Source organism: Saccostrea cucullata, unplaced genomic scaffold (genome assembly GCF_032062105.1).
Source record: "Saccostrea cucullata isolate Sc308-1 unplaced genomic scaffold, CSIRO_AGI_Scuc_v1 ctg274, whole genome shotgun sequence".
Classification (NCBI taxonomy): Eukaryota; Metazoa; Mollusca; class Bivalvia; order Ostreida; family Ostreidae; genus Saccostrea; species Saccostrea cuccullata.
In genome coordinates, this window is record NW_026936286.1 from 592,787 (window position 1) to 617,145 (window position 24,359).

The 24,359-nt window shown below is 34.1% G+C and overlaps 3 protein-coding genes across 3 annotated transcripts; all 3 read right to left on the minus strand.

Annotated features, from left to right (window-relative positions):
* Positions 1 to 2,978: 2,978 nt before the first annotated feature.
* Positions 2,979 to 6,380, minus strand: LOC134245262 (uncharacterized). The gene is made up of 2 exons (XM_062727566.1): positions 5,074 to 6,380; positions 2,979 to 3,406 (listed from the first exon to the last, which is right to left on the minus strand). Exon 1 carries the CDS (start codon positions 6,240 to 6,242, stop codon positions 5,352 to 5,354), a length of 891 nt encoding a protein of 296 aa, XP_062583550.1. The 5' UTR covers positions 6,243 to 6,380; the 3' UTR covers positions 2,979 to 3,406; positions 5,074 to 5,351.
* A 7,906-nt stretch (positions 6,381 to 14,286) lies between these two features.
* LOC134245235 (uncharacterized) lies at positions 14,287 to 16,337 on the minus strand. The gene is made up of 3 exons (XM_062727510.1): positions 16,222 to 16,337; positions 16,055 to 16,099; positions 14,287 to 15,559 (listed from the first exon to the last, which is right to left on the minus strand). The coding sequence occupies exons 1-3, from the start codon at positions 16,295 to 16,297 to the stop codon at positions 14,325 to 14,327; spliced, it is 1,356 nt and encodes a 451-aa protein (XP_062583494.1). The 5' UTR covers positions 16,298 to 16,337; the 3' UTR covers positions 14,287 to 14,324.
* A 325-nt stretch (positions 16,338 to 16,662) lies between these two features.
* LOC134245236 (uncharacterized) lies at positions 16,663 to 22,218 on the minus strand. Its single transcript, XM_062727511.1, has 3 exons — positions 22,033 to 22,218; positions 21,656 to 21,763; positions 16,663 to 16,739 (listed from the first exon to the last, which is right to left on the minus strand). Exons 1-3 carry the CDS (start codon positions 22,199 to 22,201, stop codon positions 16,696 to 16,698), a joined length of 321 nt encoding a protein of 106 aa, XP_062583495.1. The 5' UTR covers positions 22,202 to 22,218; the 3' UTR covers positions 16,663 to 16,695.
* Positions 22,219 to 24,359: the final 2,141 nt, after the last annotated feature.

Sequence of the window (24,359 nt, forward strand, 5' to 3'; positions counted from 1 at the left end):
TGTTTCTTATTATTATTATTATTTTTCTTCTTCCTGGGTACTTTTTTGTCCGGGAGTGATCTTGTAAACTACACATCCGACTTAGGTAAAACCTTTTTAGGGTCAGTAGGCATGTTATGTAAATTTGCAGAACGAAGGTCATTTTGCTCGCACGTGCTTGCAAGAGCGTGCACGTGCAACATGTAAAATGACCGATTTAATTGATATAAGCGTAACTTTTCACATTTTTGATGAAATGCTTTGAAACTCATAATATAAAGATATATTAGTAGCATAGACAATATGACATGGTCAAAATAGCAAGATCTCACGCGCATGCACGTGCGCTTCGCTCTGATTGGCTGAAACAAAAATCTCAATATCTTTTCTGTTTTTTGACGAAATGTTATGAAATTTAAAACATAGGCATACTTTAGGATGTTCTACAATACAATATATAGCAATTATCATGAAAACGTGAATGCACGTGTGCTGCAATCTGATTGGCTAAAACTTTAAATAGCTATAACTCCCTTGATTTTCAACCAAACAGGATGGGATTTGGAACATAGATAGATATAATAGAGCTCTACAAGAAGGTATGGTCAACATGCACATGCATACACGTGCGTGTACATGTGCTGCAATCTCATTGGCTGAAACTTTAAACAGCTATAACTCCCTTGGTTTTCAACCAAACGGGGTTGGATTTAGAACATAGATAGATGTAATGGACTTCTACAAGAAGGTATGGTCACCATGCTCATGTATGCACGTGCGTGCATGTGAAATGAGTAAAATCAAAAATACACTTGAATGAGCGTATTTTTTAATACTTTTGGATTAAATACTTTAATATTTAGTATATTAAGATATATAAATTCTGTAGACAATATGATATGGTCATTACGCATATGCATTCACACGCGCACGCGTGCAATGCTAAAATTTGAATAAACTTGGTACACTTCTGGGTAAACGTTGTCAAAGTCTCAAATGCATAGAGTTTGTCTTATTTAATGAAGCTTACAGGGGATATGGCATCAAAATGGAGTTGGGGAGCGTTTGGGGAACATCTGTAACGGTCCCCGTTACAATTAGCACTAGTTGTCTTTGTGACAACATTCATTGTAAATTATATTTCAAAGTTTTTGTCTTAAACATTCAGTATAATGTTTCAAAGTTTGTGTCAAAACGTTCATTATGATATTTCAATTTTTGTGGAAACATTAAGTACAATGTTTCAAGTTTTTGTGGAAACTTTCAGTATAATGTTTCAAGTTTTTTTTTTTTGTGTAAGCATTGCATGTAAATTTCTAGTCAGTCTCAGGGGGATCACACTTGTACCTTTCACCTGTGTACATGTAACCTGTATTGTTTAATATTAGATGATCCCCCTTCATGATTTGTTATACATTTTACTATATGTCATTGAATAAATGACATATTCGACAAAACTGCATATCTGTGTTTGGTTGTTTTTCACTGCACTTTCAGGCTGATATTTCTCATGGGAGGCATAAAACAATATTATCACAGATAATTCAATTTATGCCGCTATGAGAAATATATTATATTTTACACCTAAGGATGATTAGAAAATTAAAGGAGACTTACCTGTAAGGTGAACTTTAATTAAAATTCTCCGAAACACCAAGGAACGTTGGGTATTACGTGAGATATGCAAGCCTACTCCCAGATCAGTATTTAACTCAATATGTGAATATTCTTGATAATAAGCAATTTTACAGATGCTACATTTTTATCTATTATTATAAAATTTATCACCCTAGTTCCCATGGGAGGGAGATCAAGGGTGGGCACGTAATACCCAACGTTCCTTGGTGTTTCGGAGAATTTTAATTAAAGTTCACCTTACAGGTAAGTCTCCTTTAATTTTCTAATTCTCCTTCACCATCAAGTCACGTGGGTATCACGTGAGATGTTTAAAGCAAATATTCACATATTGAAAATAGGAATTATACAAAGTAGAAGAATTCCTATAACTTTCAAAAATTTATTGAATATTCATATTATCTAAGCTACATGTTGAAGACAAAATTGCCGACTGAAAATTTTTATCATTATATAAAACAGTTTTGTCATAAAATTTTGCAAATGTATTCTCATTAGACCATCCAACATGTGATAAGATATTGTCAACTGAAATCCCTGAAGAACGTGCGGCGGCGCTTGCAGCAGCGCGAGTGCTATGTCCAGAAAACTTGCTGGTATCAATGCCAGATTTAGATAACAGAGTTCTTATCCAGCGAGAAATACTGTACTTCGATGCCTCTCGAAACGGCTTTTGGGTTGTCAAAAGAAGTTTTCTATTTCCATTGCCTCTATATTTTCCCGTCTTTGTTATATACACTTTAATACATGACACAACACAAAGCATCTTATCCGGGAAAGCTAACACTGTAATTGGTTTTATATGATAAGATGGCCTAGATTGTTTTACAAGATTATTTACACAAAACACAGTTCTATCTTCATAAACATGCATATTATTTAAATGTAAAAGTGACAAAGTTTGTGCTCTCTGTCCTGTTACTAACGCTAATAGCATGACAAGCTTCAATGTCAAATCAAACACTGATAAAACTTCATTTTCACCCATACTGCGAATAAACGATAAGACCGTGCTCACATCCCAAGTCTCTGTATACCGCGGTAAATTAGGACGGTCGATAAAGACTCCTCTCATGAAACGTCTAATTAGCGGATCAGAACCAATAGCCACATCATTAACAGGTGGTAATAAACAACTAAGAAAACTCCTGGCGGAATTTATCGTACTACAGTGGACCCTCATTTATCCGGACGCTTTGGTTCCCAGTCAATTTGTCCGGATATGTGAAGCATCCGGATATCTGAATCATCAGTTAAACAAGACAGAGTAACATTTTAAAATTTTGTTCCGATGAAAAATCGTCCGGATACTGAAGCATCCGGATATCTGGCGTCCGGATATCTGAAGGTCTACTGTATATGAATATCCTTTATCAAAAAGTTCGGTAAGAAAATCCAAGACAACTGTTATTGAAAAAGTATCAGATACCTGGATAGATTTGCGATTTAGAAATTCTAGCCACTTTTTCATATGCGAATCATACTGTTTTTTAGTTGACGCTCTCCAAGAGTTCATAAGAACCGGAATTGCTTTCTCTGAAATACCTTTGGATTGATACATTTTCCAGATATGTGACATGCCAGAAGACGCAGCTTTGGGTATAGTTTGTGATCTTCTTGAGGGCGATGAGGTAATACCAATGTGTCCCGGGACTGAGGAAGAATAAGAGGTGCATCGACACACAGTTTCATCAGGAATGGATACCAACTCGCTGTTGGCCAGTCTGGAACAATAATAATTGCAGCTGGTACTTGTTCTTCCACAATCTTTTTCAGAATCCGCTGGATCAAACTAAATGGAGAAAAAATATACATGAATACAAATTCCAGGTACATGTGAAAGCATCAGTAGCACTAGCACTCGGATCAGGATGCCATGATATGTAATTAGTTAACTGATTATTCACTCGAGATGCAAATAAGTCGACAACTGGTCGAGAAAAGATACTGGTTATCTTCAAAAACAATTTTCTTTTTAACATCCATTCCGTGTCATCGCGAATTTTACGGCTTTCCAAATCGGCTACAGCATTTAATGAGCCCTTGATATGGACAGCGGTAAGGAACACATTATAACGATAAGCCAAAAGCCAAATGTCCCTCGTTAATTGGTTACAAATCACGGACTGAGTTGATCCAAAATGATTTATGCAGGCTACGGCCGTGGAATTATCAATGTGCAGTTTCAAATGCTTATCTCTAATTTTATTCTTGAAAGACCGGAGAGCTAAATACACGGCAAACAGTTCTAAATAATTAATATGAGGATAATTAGAGCTGTCAATCTGCGACCAGGGTCCCCCAGTCCGTACATCACCCAAAACTGCTCCCCAGCCAACAGTAAGAGAAGCATCGGTAAACCTTTCCAGAGAAGGTGAATGATTTCATACATTTTATGCTTTCATACCACCACTTCAGATCACTAACAGAACTATCAGATATGCACATGACCGAATCAAAATTTCCTTTATTTATTTTTAATGCTTGAATCTTTTCAATTTCGAGGCGCTTGCAATACAAGGATCCTAAGGGACAAGCAAGGACATTAGAATTTAACATGCCTAGCAATTCTGACACTTCTCGAATGGAATTTCTTCGTTTACTCAAAATCGTATCTATTTTAACTTTGAGCTTCTCTATCCTTTTAGGCGGAATCTTAATAGTCATAGTTTCTGAACAGATGATAAATCCGAGAAAAGTAACAGTTCTTGCTGGGATCATGACAGATTTTTCCCGGTTGTTGACAAAACCCAAGTTTTCTAAGATTTCAACAGTGTCATTTATATTTTCCAAACACATATCAAAAGATTCAGCTTGTACATAACAATCATCTATATACATCTCTGATTGATGACCTCTTGAACGAAGATCAGACAAAATAGGTTTCAATAGTTTAGTGAAAACACGAGGTGCTGAACTTAATCCCATTGCTAAACAGGTGTATTCCCAAGGCTGCCCTTTCCAAATGAACCGCATGAATTTCCTATCTGCGTTGCAAATTGGAACAGTATAATAAGCGTCTTTTAAGTCAATCGTACCCATATAACAATTTGGGGTAACCATACAAAGTGCATTACTGAAACTTTCCATTTTAAAATGTTTATATACAATGAATTCATTCAGTTCCTTCAAATTAAGAATCATTCTAAATGTTTTGTCAGCTTTAGGAGTAAGAAATACTGTTGAAATGAATTGATCATTACGGAAAACAGCTTTCCGAATTACACCTTTGTCCTTCAATTTTTGTATTTCACAGTCCAAATACATTGACTGTGTACTATTCACAAATGTTTCTCTAACAGAATTTTGTAAAGGTAACGATGAAAATTCTAATTTGTATCCAGACACAATATCTAAAATAACTTTGTCATTAGTTACTTGCTTCCAATTTGACAAAAAATGCTGTAATCTACCAGCAATTGGTAAGTCATTGGTGACTTCTGTGAATTTTTCACTAACCTGACTTATTGCCGACGACTGTCTTTGCTCAGGTTCCTTCGGTAGGGGCGGAAGGTTCCGCGAACATTCTTCTCCCCTCCTCTTTTCCTGGATCCAATCGTCCAGGAATTTTTTGAGCCTAAAAAAGGCTTCCGATTTCCATGAAAAAAGCCAGATTTTGTGCGATCTTCACTTATTTTCTTCCCGACTTTATTTGCTTCTTGAATGCTTTTAAGCTGATCAGTGATATTGTCACCGAATAAATTATCGGTGACGGCATTTTGTGATGAACACAAAGATCAGTATTCCACGTTCAGAGATGGCTTAATGCAATTTCTGCGCACATGATTGATGTCATCATTAGCCATGGCTATCATAGATATGGCCTCCATGAGCCGATTAACGGTCTCATTTGTTCCAGCATTATCTCCATGAGGGTCCGTTTTAATGAGATTGTCGACGACTCGAATTATCGGAACCATGGCATTTGCGATAAGTTTTTGCGGCTTTTGTATGTCAAGATCCGAATTCCTTGCAGATGCCGGTAATGATCGCCATATTTCTTTATTGACTTTAGGTACCAACAAAATTTCACAATTTTGAGGAAGTTTGAATTTTTCATAATTTTCTTCTCGTTTCTTCTCTTCATTTGCTTTAGTTTTGTCTCCAGTAAACATAGCTTTCAAAATTTTTGCAAGCTCATCTCCGATCGGCAATCCAAACTTATCCTTACCATCAAATTGTTTAGATAACTTTTCCAAGATGGAATTTTCCGACGTTTTTGCAGTTTCTCCAGAAGAATCTTCAGACACTTTCTTCATCTTTGCTGGTGGTTCCCCATCAATCTCATCAGACAAGAGTTCATCTAAACGCTCATTAGAAGCGTTTAATTCAGCCATTACAAACTCTTGCATATCGTGGAACTGCTTAGATTGCGCTGAAAGCAGCTTTTCTACGAGGCGTTCTTCGAACGAAGCTCGTAGGTTGGTAGGTTCTCCTGAGCAGCTTGGCTGCTTTATTGCAGGAGAAGAAGAAGATTCTCCTAAACAGCTTGGCTGTTTTTTAGTAGGAGAATTTTCAAAGTTATCTTCAATAACATGAACATCAGCCTCTACATGAACTGTGGCGTCATTAGATTTGTCCAAGGTACTTATTCCAAACTCGTCAGAAAGTTTTTGTAACACTGACATTGCTACGATATCCAAAATCAATTAATAACCACTTTCAATGAAAAAAACACTTCTGCTCGATCTGGGAATAAACGCGCAACTGATCTGGGAGTAGGCTTGCATATCTCACGTGATACCCACGTGACTTGGTGGTGAAGGAGAATTCTGCATATCCCTGCGCAGTCTGCAGGATATGCGCCCTTATCGCAGCGCAATTATCATAGAACCTTTCATTGCGAAATCGCACCTTATTTTGCTTGACAGAGTTATCCAATCAAAATCCTTGATTTTGTTGCGCCATTTTTTGTTAGCCTGGCAGTGCATTGAAGAAAAAAAACACCACCCACCCTTTTTCCTTTTTGGGGTTTTTGGTTTTATATTTTGCATTTTAGTCCAGATTTGTATTTTTCTAACTAACTTGTCATATGTTTCTTGATTGGCGCAATTGTTTGAACGCCCCCAAAGATTTTACTCATTTATGTTATATTTTATGCATATTTACATGTACTCTGATATGTTCACTGCATGTAAATTTCTAGTCAGTCTCGGCGCAATTGTTTGGACGCCCCCAAGGATTTACTCATTTATGTTATATTTTATGAATATTTACATGTACTCTGATATGTTCACTGCATGTAAATTTCTAGTCAGTCTCAGGGGGATCACACTTGTACCTTTCACCTGTGTACATGTAACCTGTATTGTTTAATATTAGATGATCCCCCTTCATGATTTGTTATACATTTTACTATATGTCATTGAATAAATGACATATTCGACAAAACTGCATATCTGTGTTTGGTTGTTTTTCACTGCACTTTCAGGCTGATATTTCTCATGGGAGGCATAAAAATCACTGCGCATGTTTTTGTTTCTTATAAAACTTACCAAGATTTTACCTAGGATCCCATACAATTTCACATCCACATCGGGTACAACAAAATAAACAAAACGTCTTAGCATCAAAACCAATGTAACATTTTCCGCTTTTGCATATCTCTTGACATCTTGTATCGACTGCAAAAAAAAGATGTAAATAAAAAAAAAAGAACAAAAAAAGAACAAAAAGCCAATGCTATGAGTCAATCTGCTATGACGAAAGAAAAAGGAATCTCGATAAACTCAGTGCAAATAAAGAATACCTATTTGTTAAGTACTGTATAGATACTTTACAATCTATTATTTTTCAAAAAGTTGTGAAAATGTATTTGATTTATCCAATGTAATTTCCCCCCATTTTTTGATAGAGACAAAAGTATACGAAAATGTAATAACTAGACTATTCAAAGATTTGCAGTTCGATTTAAAATTTATTTCATTCATGAAACTGTATTTATTTTCAAAAAAAGAAATAACAAGATGTGTTTGTGAAACACTATGCGCCAGGCGTCAACAAAGTTCGAAAAAGCTATTTTTAGTATATAGGTCACAGTCAAGGTCACAAGGTCATTGACCTTGGTGTTGTTTGTAAGAACTTAATTAGGGGGGTATGCATACTAAATATGTAGTCCCTATCTCCTATGGTTCAAAAGTTATGGCAAAAAGTGGAAAAAGCTATTTTTAGCATATAGGTCACAGTCAAGGTCACATGGTCATTGACCTTGGTGTTGTTTGAAAGAACTTTATTAGTGGAGTATGCATACTAAATATGAAGTCCCTATCTCCTTTGGTTCAAAAGTTATGGCAAAAAGAGGAAAAAAACTATTTTTAGCATATACCGTGGGTCACAGTCAAGGTCACAAGGTCATTGACCTTGATGTCATTTGAAAGAACTTTATTAATGGAGTATGCATACCAAATATGAAGTCTCTATCTCTTATGGTTCAAAAGTTATGACAAACAATTGAAAAAGCTATTTTTAGCATATAGGTCACAGTCAAGGTCACAAGGTCATTGACCTTGATGTCATTTGAAAGAACTTTATTAGAGGAGTATGCATACCAAATATGAAGTCTCTATCTCTTACGGTTCAAAAGTTTTGGCGAAGGTTAAAGTTGACAACAGACAGACAGCCAAACAGACAAACAGATAAACAGACAAACAGACAGGACAAAAACAATATGCGCACCGAAAAAATTCGGGCGCAAAAAATACAAAAAAGAAAAACAACCTAATGAAAATTTTTTTAAAAATCCATTTCCTCTCGGAAAATATATTCTACATCCAACAACATACATGTATATGAAACATTGATCTCTCTCATATCGACATGCTATATTTCATCCAAGAAAAGGGTCATTTGGGTAAGTATATATTCATGAGATTAATGTTATAAACTTCTAGTAATTAGAGTTAAAACACTTTAGTTAAATATGTCAAAGCTTTATGTTATTTTAATAAATACGCATTCTGTTTACTGTACATTTTTGCGTACCTCATTGAATAATATTGTGAACTTAAGATTCTATGATGTTTTTTGCTATATGCGTTTGTATCTATTACGCAATGTGTTTAATTGTATTGGTATTGTCAATTATACTATGTGTTGACTTATGTTGTTTGCTTTGTCATTTATTTATTAATAAATGACCATTCAAATTGCAACACTGCGTTTTTCATTTGTGTCAAACAGAGCACCGCCATATCAGGTATCCATGAATACAGTCATTTCTTTACTCTTTGTACCGGTAAGTCTGATGTTTCCTCCTCTTGTCCTCAGGTTGATATTTTAAACAAATCTTATTTTTTCTACGTGAAAGTGTTAACATAGAAATTTGACAAATTGTTGTAAAGGCGCCCCTGAGAGAATCTTAAAATGACCCTGTGCATTTCTACTCTTATTTTTGACTCCTACTGAGTTATCAAGGGCAAGGAGAGAATTGTCATATTATGGACAATTCGAATGTAAAAGATGAAGGTAACAAACAGTAATCGATTAATATTTTTAATTAATATACAGCAATATTGCCACTTTTCCTAAGTATTAAGAATAAAATTGAAAATTGTGAAAGTACAAGAACGTTTCAATCAAACCCATCCACAAATTTGAAGTTTTAATAACTTTTAGGTGAAATAAGATTTTAAATATATTTTTGCGTGAAATGCTATTGCAATATATAAGTCGTGATATTATGCAGAAAATTTGAGAACATTTTTACTTCAAATTTGTGTCTATGCATCTTTAAGAGTTAATAGTGAATTTTCTAAAAATTGAAATTAAACATAAAATTGTATAAATCATGAAGATGCAAACATTTATGGGGGAAAATTACAACTTAAAATGCTTAATTTATTAAGGAAGGAAATGTATAGAAGAATGTAGATACTCACAATCAGAAATGCTGGACGAACAAGCCATTGTTATTAAAGAAAGGATAAAAATAAGACTCGTAAGTTTCCACATCTTTAAGAATTTGCCTGCAAAATGCAGAATTCTAATGTCCTTATATGATTGATTGTATACTGTTTAACGTCCCTCTCCAGAATATTTCACTGATATGGAGACGTCACCATTGCCGGTGAAGGGCTGCAAATTTAGGCCTATGCTCGGCACTTACGGCCTTTGAGCAGGGAGGGATCTTTATCGTGCCACACCTGCTGTGACACGGGGCCTCGGTTTATACGGTCTCATCCGAAGGACCGCCCCAATTAGTCGCCTTTTACGACAAGCAAGGGGTACTGAGGACCTATTCTAATCCGGATCCCCACGGGGTTAATGTCCTTATACATATATATTTTATATTTATTCCTTAAATATTTGGAATTTCCTCCAAGAAAGTTCCGTGATCAATTTCATTACTACATCATCATTCATCTTGTTAAAATTACATCAATTGTAATGTATTTGAATTACTTGTAGCTTCATAGTTGGATTGAATAAGTTGTTAATTAATCCAAAATTCCCCCCAAATGATTTAAATCAAAAAGGAAAATTTACTTGAAACAAATGCGTAAATCCCATCGTAAAAATACAAAAACAAAATCACACTTATTATTATTGAGAAGGGAACAGATTTGTAGCTCCAAAATTCATTGCAGCTTTAAGTTAATGAAACCAGTGATAAGAATACAATTGATCGGTCTTTCACACTTAAAATAATCAGTGCTTTCCAGTAGATAACGTTCTACAGAAAACAACTCAAATTATCTTATTTCTGCATTTCCTAAATGTTTTAATAACTTTTCAATGTAAAATAACAAAATAGTTGACCAGATTATAATTAATAGACTTATCAATTTTTTACACAATGTATGAAATAGTCTACATTTTAGATGAATCTCAAAGGATGACTGCACTTAAGGCTGTGTTTTGGGTCTTTTTCGATAGCTTCTGTTGCTTTTAAATCTTAACCTAGGTTCAATTCAATATATTTAGTACAGAGGTCTGTCAATTAGAGACTTTAATGTTTAAAATGATTTTAGACTGTTATGTAATAACTAATTTCAAATTTTTGTCTTACGATTACCAAGTACAGACCATTTACACTTACCTGCCCCTGAATGAACATTAAGTATGTATGAGAGGCGGAGCTAACATATTGTAAGAATGGAACTAAAATTAGGATGGATGAATAACAATGACTTGTATTAAAAAATACGAGATCTCTATTTTTCAACCTCCTATTTATTCTGTATGGCACAAGTACATTATTTACAAAGATTTATAAAGTAAGAGACCATGCATATAAGCAAAGAACATTTTAATTCTATGGCTGACTATTTATCGTGTTCGAGCACATTGTCCTAGTTAGCACAAAACATGCTACCAATAAGTCATGTGACGGAAGTTTGTATTCACAAAATTACCTGAGTAAAGATATCACGTGGTAAATTATAATAATAACGCGTCACGGCCCTTGGTTACAACAGAGAGAGCGAGTGTAATAAGAAGCCCTTTTTCTCTCTTTTAAACAACGAGCGCATGTTTGTCTATAAATCTCCTTTTAAGGTCAGACGAGACGTTCCTCAAAATCTGTTTTGTATATCTTCGAAATGTATGTAAAATGTTCAAAATTTTAATAACATTATGATTTCTAAAGCAGTTTCTAAACATTTTTAGAACATCCAAACACTTAAAACTTTGAAATTCGAAAATTATTTTTCTTCCCCAAAGGATTATATAAGAAACCTACCCCTGGTACCTCGCAGAAATGCCTGGTAAGGTACCTCAATTATTTGTGAGTAAACATGTTTAAGTAGCAATACTTCATTGATAAACTCTTAGAAAAATTTATCTATTATTAAGGAACGTCTCGTCTCTCCTTAATTAACACAACATTACCAAAGCAAATATACAACAACTGTTAAAAGGAGAACATTGGACAAACATGCACTGAATATGTATACAGTCAGTAAAAAGTGGACGTCCTCATTATCGTACGGAGATTGAAGAACTTGAGATGACCCCCGCCTTAGAAAACAGATTCGTACATCGTAGATACATACATGTACTTTTATTTATTGTAATTAAATAAAGTTGTAGATTAGATGTTGATCATTCCTGCAATTAAAAGAAAAATGTCTGTTTTGAAAATTATTTTGATGCAAATTTCGTAAATCCTCAAGTGCAGTCATCCTTTGTATGATAATACATGTATACACGACCCAGAATTTTGCTAAAATGATTTTGGATTAATCATGGGTGCCATGATGTGGTAATTCTCATTCAAATTTTTTGATAGAATATCTATGACATTAGCATGTATTTTTAAAGAATCATGATTCATATATCAATCTGCCTGCATGGTTGCCTTCCTATATTTCAGATCCAATATATAGTCAAATCACAACTGTGTTCATGGATCCAGATTCAGTATCCTAAATTCATATCCTAAATACGAGTTTTGGTTTTGTATATTTCTATTTTTTGGCTAGCCTGTCAACATTTTTTAAAAAATAAATTGAGAAATTCCAAATTCATACAACTGGCCATGGTTTATTTTAAAATGCTTTTTTCATTGTCTTTGGTTAAGACATCAAGTCGTAGCAATAAAATTAAAATTTGTGAAAGTGCAAGCATGCTTCAATCAAATCCATCCAAAAATTTGAAGTTTCAATAACTTTTAGATGAATTGAGATTTTTAATATATTTTTGTGTGAAATGCTATTAAAATATATAAGTCGTATTATTATATAGAAAATATTACCTTCAAATATGTGTCCATGTACCTTTAAAGATTTAGAAAGTAATTATGAGTTCATCTTTTTTGTGCCCCTCTAAACGAAGTTTCGGGGGTATATAGTTTTTGTCCTGTCTGTCTGTTTGTCCGCAAAACTTTAACTTTGCCCATAACTGGGTGTGACTACGGCTATGACTTTCATATTTCACAGGTGTATTTCTCGTGATAAGATCTTTCTTTGGGTACCACCAAATTTGATAAACTTACCTTTACCGTGGGGTTTGACCTACTTTTACTTGTCATAACCTTTAAACAGTTGGTGCTAAGACTTTCATATGATTTCTGTGTGACAAGACCTTTCATTAGATTTCAACATCTTTGACCCTTTGACTTTGACCCTGGTAGATTGATCTACTTTTAAAATACTTCAACCTTGGCCATATCTTTATAACAGTAAGGGTTAGGACATTTCATACGTCACGTATGTAATCCTTGTGACAAGACCTTTCCTAGGATACCAACAACTTTAACGCTTTGACCTTAACCCAGAAGTTTGACCTACTATTATACACTTTAACTTTGCCCATAACCTTTGAACGAGTGGTGCTAGGCCTTTCAAAGAAATATATATGGTATGGACCATTTCAGACCCTCACTCAGAAAATGTTTATCTTTATCATGGAGAGGGATAAGGCATTGGTGTGACTAAAAATATATATTTCAATTTGATCAGGCATTCCGTTGCCATGGAAACCGTCGTCCAAAACATACTCTTTCAGACCTCTAAATCTGGCATTTAATGCCATCTATTGTCATTTAACCAATCTTTAATTTTAATACCAACTATATTGTCTTAATTAACTGATTGTATGTATACTGCGGGATATGTCAAAGTGATTGCTTTACCAAGAAAATATATTAAAATTTAATAGGAATTCCGTTACCATGGAAACCGTCGTAAAACTTATTCCTTCATATCTGAAATTATGGCTTCCATTGACAATTAAGAAATCTGTAAGTTTGGTAGGATCTGTAAAAGCTTCAAAAAATGTTTATATTTATATTTTCTGATATCTTAAGGTGATTTTTTGACTTAGAAAATATATTTAATTTGATAGGCAATTCCGTTACCATGGCAACTATTATTTACAAACATATTCCGTCAGACCAGTTTTTATGTTATTTACCTCACAAAAACGATAGTTAATTTTTCATACAATTTTTGCGATTTTGTTTTTGTTTGTTTTTGTTAAACTATATATTTTGAAGGAAAAGAAAATGTTTAACATTTATTTATTCAAATGAAGCGCCACGTCCTTTTTCAAGGGGAGATAATTCAGTAAAAGTGAAAATTTGGTGGCATGTTTTAAAACTCTTCTCAAGAATCATTGTGCCAGGAAAGATGAAACTTATAGGGAAATATCCTCAGGTAGTGTAGATTCATTTTCGTTCAAATCATGACTCCTGGGGCTAGGACAGGGCCACAATGGCTGATCAAAGTTTTACATAGTAATATATAGGAAAATTCCACAGGCACCTGACATTACTTTTTTCTTAATAAAAAAGAAAATATACCCATACCTAATAATAAACTTATTAGGTATGGGTATACCTTTTTATTAAAAAAAAGTAACGTCAGGTGCCTGTGGAAAATTCTTTAAAAATCTTCTTCTCAAGAATAGCTGAAGCATGATTAATCATATTTATATGGAAGCATCCTTAAATAGTGTAAATTAAAGTTTGTTTAAAGGATGAACCCCCAGGGGTAGGACGGGGCCACAATGGCCGATCAAATTTTACTTAGGAATATATCAGAAGTATATTTCAAGGGCAGCAAAGCCATGATTGGTCATATTCTAGTTCCTGGCCAAATATTCCAACGGCGAGAATCAAAAGAGTTTATGGATACGCCCAAGGGCAAGCATTTGAATTATTTACAAGATACTGGTATCTATAAGTATTTTATATATAAAAATAAAAAATAAACATTGAAATATTATTGCTATTATTCACTACATGGAATTGAATGTGATACATGTAACAGTTACATATTCATCATGTCAACTGCCTTTTGCGAAATTATAGTGAAAGACCCGTGTTCGCTTGGTGTCCCTTCGCTGCTCTGTTCAACATCTTCTATATTTTCCCCTTTGTCTGCTGATGGAATAATTAAAGGATGGTCTTTGCAAACATCTTGTAGACCTTCTGACTGAATTCTTTGATTAAACAGGTCAATCATAGCATCATCTGCATGAACCTCCAAATATGTGTCTAAGTAATTTTCTGGACGAACAAGTTGCAGAATGGCGTCGATATTGCAATAATTCATGGCGATATCTGGATTTGTCGTGAACAACGAATGAAAAGCGCATATGTATATAAATGGATGCCAGAAAACATACTGTGCAGACTCGGGTAGTACCATTTTCTGCTTATCCGAATTTCTGAACTTTAAGTATTTCATCAAGTTTTCTTCATTTTCATTAAAAGATAAGCCACTAATTTCAAATTCCATGGTTTTGATCAATTCTTCATCGAGTTCCTCTGATCTTTTATACTGACCTTTTAAACATATATACATAATCCATTGGTATATTACCACTGTTTTCTCGTCTCTCCTAAGGGTAGTTATATGATTTGTCATCGCTTTCAAAAGACTGCGTTTAACCACGTAATCATTAATTATATCATGATATCTCGCAAGAACATTCATTTTCAAAGGAATGCCAATTCTTTTATCACGATCATCTCTGAAATTATCAAACTTCAAATCATGACAGTAACATTCAGATTTCTTGCAAGGTTTTTTGATTTTTTTCATAAAATACTTTATATGCTCTTTATCTTTTTCATTATTTACTGCATCCAGGCTAAGCTCATTACTAAATAAATCTGATGGAGTAAAACAACCGTGTGTGTGATATTTTCTATGATACTCGGTTCTCATTCCAATGACAATTCTAACATTTGTTTCTTTGCATAATATATCATGTAGTTCTTTGCATGCCTTTTTGACTTTGTCAACTGAACATAGATCATCATTCCAAATTCCAAACCAACCATATACAAACATTATAGTGTTTTCCTCCACATTTTCTGGTATATCTGTATAAAGACATTCTAGAGATTTCCATTCCACATTGTTCTCTATAAATTTCTCCAATATAAGATGAGAAGTACTGGAAACCGAATTTCCAAATTTGCCATGTACAAATAACGATTTTCCGTCTGTCCTTGACAACACTTCAACACCGTTGGAAACATTGCGATCTTCCTCATCTGTATATTTACAATTCAAACAAAAAAAGTTTTACCAAGCATTTATAATAGAGGTACGTTCAATTGCATTCAAAATTTCATACACTTCCTCTCTATTTGCATAGCCATCAAAACCCTTAACCTCAAACTTCAAATCTACATGAAGGATATGGAGATAACGAATAGTATTCAATATCAAAGTCCAGAAAACAATACAAAACAAAGGCAGAGCAAACATGGACCTCCGAAACATCAGAGATGGGATCAGGTACCATGGAGGAGTGAGTATCCCCTGCTGACCGGTCGCATCCGCCATGTGCTCCTTGTCATAATCGGAAAAAATCCATCGTCAATTCAATGTATAATAATGGACTAATAATTAATATGAAAAACGTCATTCAGCATTGTTTATTGTTAATTTATTTATTTATTTTTGCTTAACAATCTACATACAAAGCAGGGAAACCGTATTATAATTAATTAATCAATAAATTTAATTAATTAAAATATTATTACCCTTATATAATCTTTCTGTTTCTGTTTCGTCCATATTTTTTCGATCTACAGCAAAAAATAATTAAATATATATATATATATATATATATATATATGTTTATGTCCCCAAAAAATTATTTTAATGAAATCCAAAAAGTTAATGAAATCAGAATTATAAAAACAATAACTTTTGTGACGTCTGGTACGACGACGCTTGAAGATAAAAAGCACAACTGCAAGAATACATGTGGCTGCGACTGCCATGGCAACAAAAGTGGAAGCGATTAATACTGCAGATGGATTACCAACAGCTCTTTGAAAATGCATGTAAAAAAAATACCAGTTTGAATTTACCGCTATTTATTGACATTATAACTTACATTTACTGCTTTTTAACCTTATGTGGCAATTTGCAGAAAACAGTGGAATAAGAATGTTTGGGGTTGGGACGAACAGAAAAGGAGAGAATACCAAGAGTTATATAAAAAAGATAGAACTCAAAAGATTTTTAAAAAGATATGACATATACGACATATGACACATGAAGTATTATTATGAGCTAAACAGTAAACACAAAGGTGAACTTGGACAATTTTTACAGCTTTCTTTGAAAGCAATGTTTCATATTTGTTTGGTTTAAACTTCAAGAAATCATGCCATACTCACTTTTTTGCCCTTGGAATATTCTCACCAAAACACGCTGGAACTGAAATGTAATTTTTATCATAAGAAAATTTGATTTGTATAAACTGTGACAGTGGGTTTAGTATGATCTGTCTTGTGTTGACTATGTACATGTGTACCATGTGTATTATAACTAGAAGACTAATTGTTCTCGAACAATTAGAGGTCTTTCCACCTTCTTTGAATTTCAATTTCATTTAACATTTAATTTATCTATACTTAAATTTCAATAAAAGAAACCAGAAATGGCTTAAAAGATGTAAAAAAAAAAAAATAAATAAAATGACCTTGACTTTTGACCTTGATGAAATCTTCAAGGTCATAGGTCAAAGGTCACATTGCAATTAACCTCATGCCTCTATGACTTATAGTTTTAAAGTTATAAGGTTTAATAGTAATCACTTATGTGTAAAGGGCAATAACTCATGTAAGGGGTCATCAGATCCTTTCGCACTGGAACATTTAAGTTGTGCCTAAAGTCTCTTAAGATAAAAGTGAAAGTTTCAAGTCTCTGTGGTTAACTGATTTGGAATAGTAGCAATAACAAAGTTTTTCGTATAAGGGGCAACAACTTTTTAAAGGATCAATCTTAGGAAACAAGAATGAAATCTTTCAAATAGTTTTAAGAGTACATATTATAGATGCAAAGACACTTAGTATATGTTAAAAGACAAAGGAGATATAAAAAGAGCTAAATTTCTCATTTTTGAAATGACCTTGACCTTTGACCTTTACATGAATTTAAGATCAAAGGTCAATAAATCTTATGCAGTTGGTCCCATGTCATTATGACTTCTCGTTTTGAAATTATTTAATTATTTGTAAAATTCAAAAAGTTTCAGGGGCAATAACTCATTAAAGGGGTCACAAAATACTTTCGCAATGATAGATTCCAGAGTCCCCTCAAGTAGTCGAAGACATTGGTGAAGATTTTGTTCCTCTACAGTTTACAGTTTCGGAGGAGTAGCGATAACAACCATTTCTTGCAAAACGGGCAATAACTTCGAAAGCTGTCATAGTTCATATGCGTTGGGTCAAATTTGTTCCTAACTTTTAATGACCTTTATGACGAACAAAAAGTCTTTTCGACAAATATCGAAACAAAAAATCAGCGGAAGAAAAATAAGAACTAGGAGAATTATTGTTCAAAGAACAATAAGAGGTCTTTCCACCTTCTTTGAATTTCAATTTTGTTTTATATCTGACTCCTTAAAATTATATTCCATGAATAAGAAAACAAAATTGTCTTAAAAGGATAAATTAAAAAAAATGAAAATTTAAAAAAAATTGAATTGACCTTGACCTTTGACCTTGAAAAAATCTTCAAGGACAAAGGTCAAGGGTCACAATGCAATTGACCCCATGCCTCTACGACTTATACTTTTCAAGTTAAAGGTTTAATAGTAAGTACAAAGAAGTTAAAGGGCAATAACTCATATAAGGGGTCATCAGATCTTTTCGCACTTATACAATGAAGTTAGGCCTAAAGACCCTAAAGGCATTAGTGAAGATTTGGTGTCTATACGGTCTATGGTTTCCGAGGAGTAGCGATAACAAGGTTTTTCGCACAAGGGGCAATAACTTTTAAAAAAGTTAATCTTAGGGGACAAGTATGAAATCTTCGAAAGAGTATTAAGAGTGCATATTACAGACAAAAGATAGATTGTATATGTTTAAAGATATAAGAACTATTAAAAAAAATTTATTCCTCATATTTGGAATGACCTTGACCTTTGACCTTGAAATGAATTTGAAGGTCAAAGGTCAATGAAACTTATGCAGTTGGTTTCATGTCTCTACAACTTCTCATTTTGAAAATTTTTAGTTTTTTATAAAACTTATAAACTTTCAGGGGCAGTTACTCATTGAAGGGGTCAAAGAAAACTTTTGCAATGAATAGATTGAAAAATCTCCTAAATTAGTTGAAGACGTTAGTGAAGGTTCTGCATCTTTACGATTTACGGTTTCTGAGGAGTAGCGATAACAAGCTTAACTGTGAAAGGGCCAATAACTGCGTAAGGGGTCTAAGTTAAAACATGGGGGGTCATTTTTCGGAATAACTTTAAACATCCAGTATCAAGAACTATAAAGTTTTTCGATAAGTCTTACGGTGTCAAAACATAAGGTGAGAAATAAAACTAGGAGACTTATTGTTCACAGAACAATAAGAGGTCTTTCCACCTTCTTTGAATTTTAAATTTGTTTTATACCTGACTCCTAAAAATTAAATTCCATGAAAAAGAAACCAGAACTCTCTTAAAGCAAAGAAAAAATGAAAATTAAACCAAAAAAGAGTGACCTTGACCTTTGACCTTGAAAAAATATTCAAGGTCAAAGGTCAAGGGTCACAATGCTGTTGTCCCCATGCTTCTATGACTTATACTTTTCAAGTTATAAGGTTTAATAGTAAGTACAAAGAACTTAAAGGGCAATAACTCATATAAGGGGTCATCAGATCCATTTGCACTTATACAGTGAAGTAAGGCCTAAAGACCCTTAAGATATTAGTGAAGGTTTGGTTTCTCTACAGTCTACGGTTTCGGAGGAGTAGCGATAACAAGGTTTTTCACACAAGGGGCAATAAGTTTCAAAAGGGCTAATATTAGGGGACAAGAGTGAAATCTTTGAAACAGTTTTAAGAGTACATATTAATGATGCATAGACATTAAGTATATGTTAAAAGACAAAAGAGATATAAAAAGAGCTAAATTTTTCATTTTTGGAATGACCTTGACCTTTGACCTTTACATGAATTTGAAGGTCAAAGGTCAATGAATCTTATGCAGTTGGTCCCATGTCTCTACGACTTGTCGTTTTGAAAATTTTTAATTATTTGTAATATTCAAAAAGTTTCAGGGGCAATAACTCATTGAAGGGGTCACCGAATGCTTTCGCAATGAATAGAATGAAGAGTCCCCATAATTAGGCAAAGCCATTGGTGAAGGTTTCATACCTTTACGGTTTACGGTTTCAGAGGAGTAGAGATAACAAGAGTTTTTGGCACAAGGGGCAACAACTTTTAAAAGGGTCAATCTTAGGGGGCAAGATTTATATCTTCTAAAGAGTTTCAAAAGTACATATTAAAGACATAAGATAGATCGTATATGTTTAAGGACATAAGAGCTATTAAGAGAAATTTATTTCTCATATTTGGAATGACCTTGACCTTTGACCTTAACATGAATTTGAAGGTCAAAGGTCAATGAATCTTATGCACTTGGTCCCATGTCTCTACGACTTCTCGTTTTGAAAATTTTTCAATTTTTTATAAAATTTATAAACTTTGAGGGGCAGTAACTCATAGAAGGGCTCAAAGAAATATTTAGTAATGAATAGATTGAAAAGTCTCCTAAATTAGTAACGACATTGGTGAAGGTTTTGTATCTCTACTGTTTACAGTTTCTGCGGAGTAGCGATAACAAGCTTTACAGTGAAAGGGGCAATAATTACGTAAGGGGTCAAAGTTCTAACATAGGGGGTCGTTTTTCGGAATAACTTGGAATATCCAGTATCATGAACTAAAAAGTTTTTTGATAAGTCTTACGGTGTCAAAACATAAGGTGAGAAATAAAATAAAAAACATAAGCATTTCAATAGGTCTTTCCACAGAAAGGTGGAAAGACCTAATAACTAGGAGACTTATTGTTCACAGAACAATAAGAGGTCTTTCCACCTTCTTTGAATTTCAAATTTGTTTTATATCTGTCTCCTTAAAGTTAAATTCCATGAAAAAGAAACCAAAACTGTCTAAAAGCATAGAAAAAATGAAAATAAAAAAAAAATAATGGAATGACCTTGACCTTTGACCTTGAAAAGAATATTCAAGGTCAAAGGTCAAGGGTCATAACGCAATTGACCCCATGCTTCTATGACTTATAGTTTTCAAGTTATAAGGTCTAATAGTAAATACAAAGAAGTTAAAGGGCAATAACTCACATAAGGGTCATCAGATCCTTTTGCACTTATACAGTGAAGTTAGGCCTAAAGTCCCTTAAGACATTAGTGAAGGTTTGGTGTCTCTACGGTCTACAGTTTCGGAGGAGTAGCGATAACAAGGTTTTTTACACAAGGGGATATAACTTTTAAAAAGGTTTATCTTAGGGGACAAGAATGAAATCTTTGAAATAGTTTTAAGAGTGCATTTTAATGATGCACAGACAGATAATATAAGTTGAAACAGATTAAAATAGCTTAATTTCTCATTTTTGAAATGACCTTGACCTTTGACCTTTACATAAATTTTAAGTTCAAAGGTCAATGAATCTAATGCAGTTGGTCCCATGTCTTTACGACTTCTCGTTTTGAAAATTTTTAATTATTTGTAAAATTTAAAAACTTTCAGGGGCAATAACTCAAATAAGGGGTCTATGAGATCCTTTCGCAATGAATAGATGGAAGATCCTCTCAAGTAGTCAAAGACATTGGTGAAGGTTTCATACCTATACGGTTTACGGTTTCGGAGGAGTAGCGATAACAAGCATTTCTTGTGTAAAGGGCGATAACTTCGAAAGGGGTCAAAGTTCAAACTTCTTGGGTCATTTTTCGGAATAACTTTCAATATCCAATATCATGAACTATAAAGTTTTCCGATAAGTCTTGCGGTTTCAAAAGTCCGGCAGAAAAAGAATAAAAAACATAAGCATTTCAATAGGTCTTTCCACGGAAAGGTGGAAAGACCTAAAAAACATAAGCATTTCAAGAGGTCTTTCCACGGAAAGGTGGAAAGACCTAAAAAAAATAAGCATTTCAAGAGGTCTTTCCACAGAAAGGTGGAAAGACCTAATAAACAGAACAATTTCAATAGGTCTTTCCACAGAAAGGTGGAAAGACCTAATTATTATAACGATTACATCTCGGACAGGCGATTTAGATGTGTTTTAGATATAATGATAATTATGGCAATATACACTAGATAAATAAGCAGTTTACGTAACTTACATTTATACACTTCGTTAGACACATAGGTTCTGTTTGGACACAGTGGGATGGTAGTATTACATGGTTGCCAGTCAATGTAGCCATCAGCAGTAAAAATTGGACATTGACCTAAAACAAGTCAAATATACCTCATGTTAATTTTTTTTTTCAGATTTTTAAATGTTGACCCTTGTAAAAATAGATATAATGGTAAAATATTTTCAGCTGAATTATTCCTCTCCTAAAGATTAATGCTTCACTGAAAAGGAATCTTTTCTTGAGAGAGAGAGAGAGAGAGAGAGAGAGAGAGAGAGAGAGAGAGAGAGAGAGAGAGAGAGAGAGAGAGAGAGAGAGAGAGAGAGAGAGAGAGAGAGAGAGAGAGAGAGAAAATGCTTTACCTTTAATAATCTTTGTTTTCTCCACACATCGTTCCCACTTCCAACCTTTACTGTCAGACAGACAATGATAAACACTCTGTCCACCACAATCCCCCTGTTTTATTTTTGCTCGTTCCTCCCATGTTTCTTTGGTAACAGGACATGCCTCTGCGTTCCCTTCCCTTGACATATTCTTTCAAGAAAAAGGCTGTTTAAGGTATTTGATGTCATAGGTTTTTGCAAAAACTGTTATTGATTGATTTAAATTCATACCCAATAGAACAATACCATTTGGAATGATGCATTTAAATAGGTGTAATGATAAATATTGTTAAGTAAAGGAATTTTTAAAATACATATTTTCTTTATATAATCATTTATTTGATCTAAAAATGTTGACTAGGGCAATTACTCTTCAGATTTCTTCATTCAGGCACCTCTTCATTCAGACATATTCTTTATTATCCCCTCGCGCAACTTGTTGCGGAGGGGATATAGCATCGCCAATGTGCGTATGTGTGTGTGTTAGTGTGTATGTGTTTTAGTGTGTTAGTTACATCTTGTGGGCAAGATTGACAGAAAATCTTTGCATTAACCAATCTCAGCGTTTACATACCTGTGTGGCAGTATAAAAGGACGAAGCCTATTCATCTTCAAGTTCATTGATGAAATATTTCTTCAGATATCGAGTTTTTTCTGCCGCGAAACCCTGACATTTTATGTACGAGTTGACAATAATCATTTGTGGGCAAGATTGACAGAGAACCTTTGCATTAACCGATCTCAGCATTTACATACTTGTGTTGCAGTATAAAAAGATGTAGCCTATCCATTTTCAAGTTCATTGATAATATATTTCTTCAGATATCGCGTTTTCACAGTCTCGAAACCCTGACATTTTATGTACGAGTTGACAATAACCATTTAACGATAGGGAACCAGTTTAAAAGCCAGTTTTAATGTTTAATGTTAAAGGCATGCCAAGTCTGCGGGAACCAGATTAAAAGAGTTTGATGAACGTCGCGGTTTCATTACTGAAGTCCAACAGGTGTCTGGGAATTTGGGGTGCACATTATTCCTAAAAGCTGTAAATACAATCCACAAGTTCAATTAACCTCTCGATGTACATATTGTGTTATTTTTCATTACGAGAAAAAAATGCATATTGCTTGGAACTGTGAGATATACTTAGGTAGGTAACGAATTAAAATGAGCATATGTGATATGTTTCTGCTAGGTATAAGGGAAACTGCCCAATTACGTATGCATATTATTATTATGCCCCCCCTTCCCACTACAATGCTATGCAATCTGATTTTCGTTAAATATAGACACCCCAACCCCCGGTGAAAGAATTTAATATCCTATATTAAACTTTACTACCCAAAATTAGGTATCCATGTTATACCACCCCCCCCCCCCCCTGAACCAAGACGCTATGTACTTTGCCTTTTGTAAAAATTGGATCAACAAAAACACCCGAGTCGACTAATAATTTTGTCAAAAGTAAGGCAGTTGATCCTTATGTTGTGGTTTTGAATCCCTTTGTGGGACGTGGAGACTGGTCGTTTGAATGAGACCGTGTAAACCAAGGGCCCATGTCCCAATAAAAGATTCCTCACCGCTTAATGGTCGTCAGTTCCTATTATAGTAAAGAATGTGCAGCTCTCCACCGGCAAACCTTCATATGAGCAAAAAATTCCTGGGAGGGGCATAAAACAAAACACATTTAACTATTAATCTTTAACATGTTTAACGTCCCTCGAGAGAATTTATCTCTTATGAGATATTGCCAATACCAGTAAAGTTCCTGTCGCGAGGGGATGCTCCGCTTAGCGGTGCCCTTGTTGTAATTCTAACTTAAAATCTTTCAGTGTTATTCACAATTCAAAAGTAGCTTATGAGTAGCAAGTATTTCGAAACTCAGCATCAAATCATGCATTTGAACAAGTTTTTACAAGATTTTCTTTAGTACTGTTTACAAAAGTATTATGATTTTTGTATGCTGAGATATACACAGATACATGCCCGTTTATTAATGTCTCATATATTAAACTAGAGGTACTGTGAGCATGGGCTCACTAAATTATACCCCCCGCCTCCCATATGTGTATAAATGGCAGTGTCCATGTTTTGCTATGGAAAACCCAAAATATGTGTCGGATCAAAAAGTAAAATAGGAGGTGCACAATGGCAATATGTAATAAAGATTTTGTGAAAGTTTCATCAAATTTCATCCAGTGGTATAAGAGGAGTTGCGGATAAGAGATAGGTACCCCAAAGCGTAACAGACGGACGGACGGAAGGACGTACAGACGGACGGACGGACGGAATTAACGATTACTATA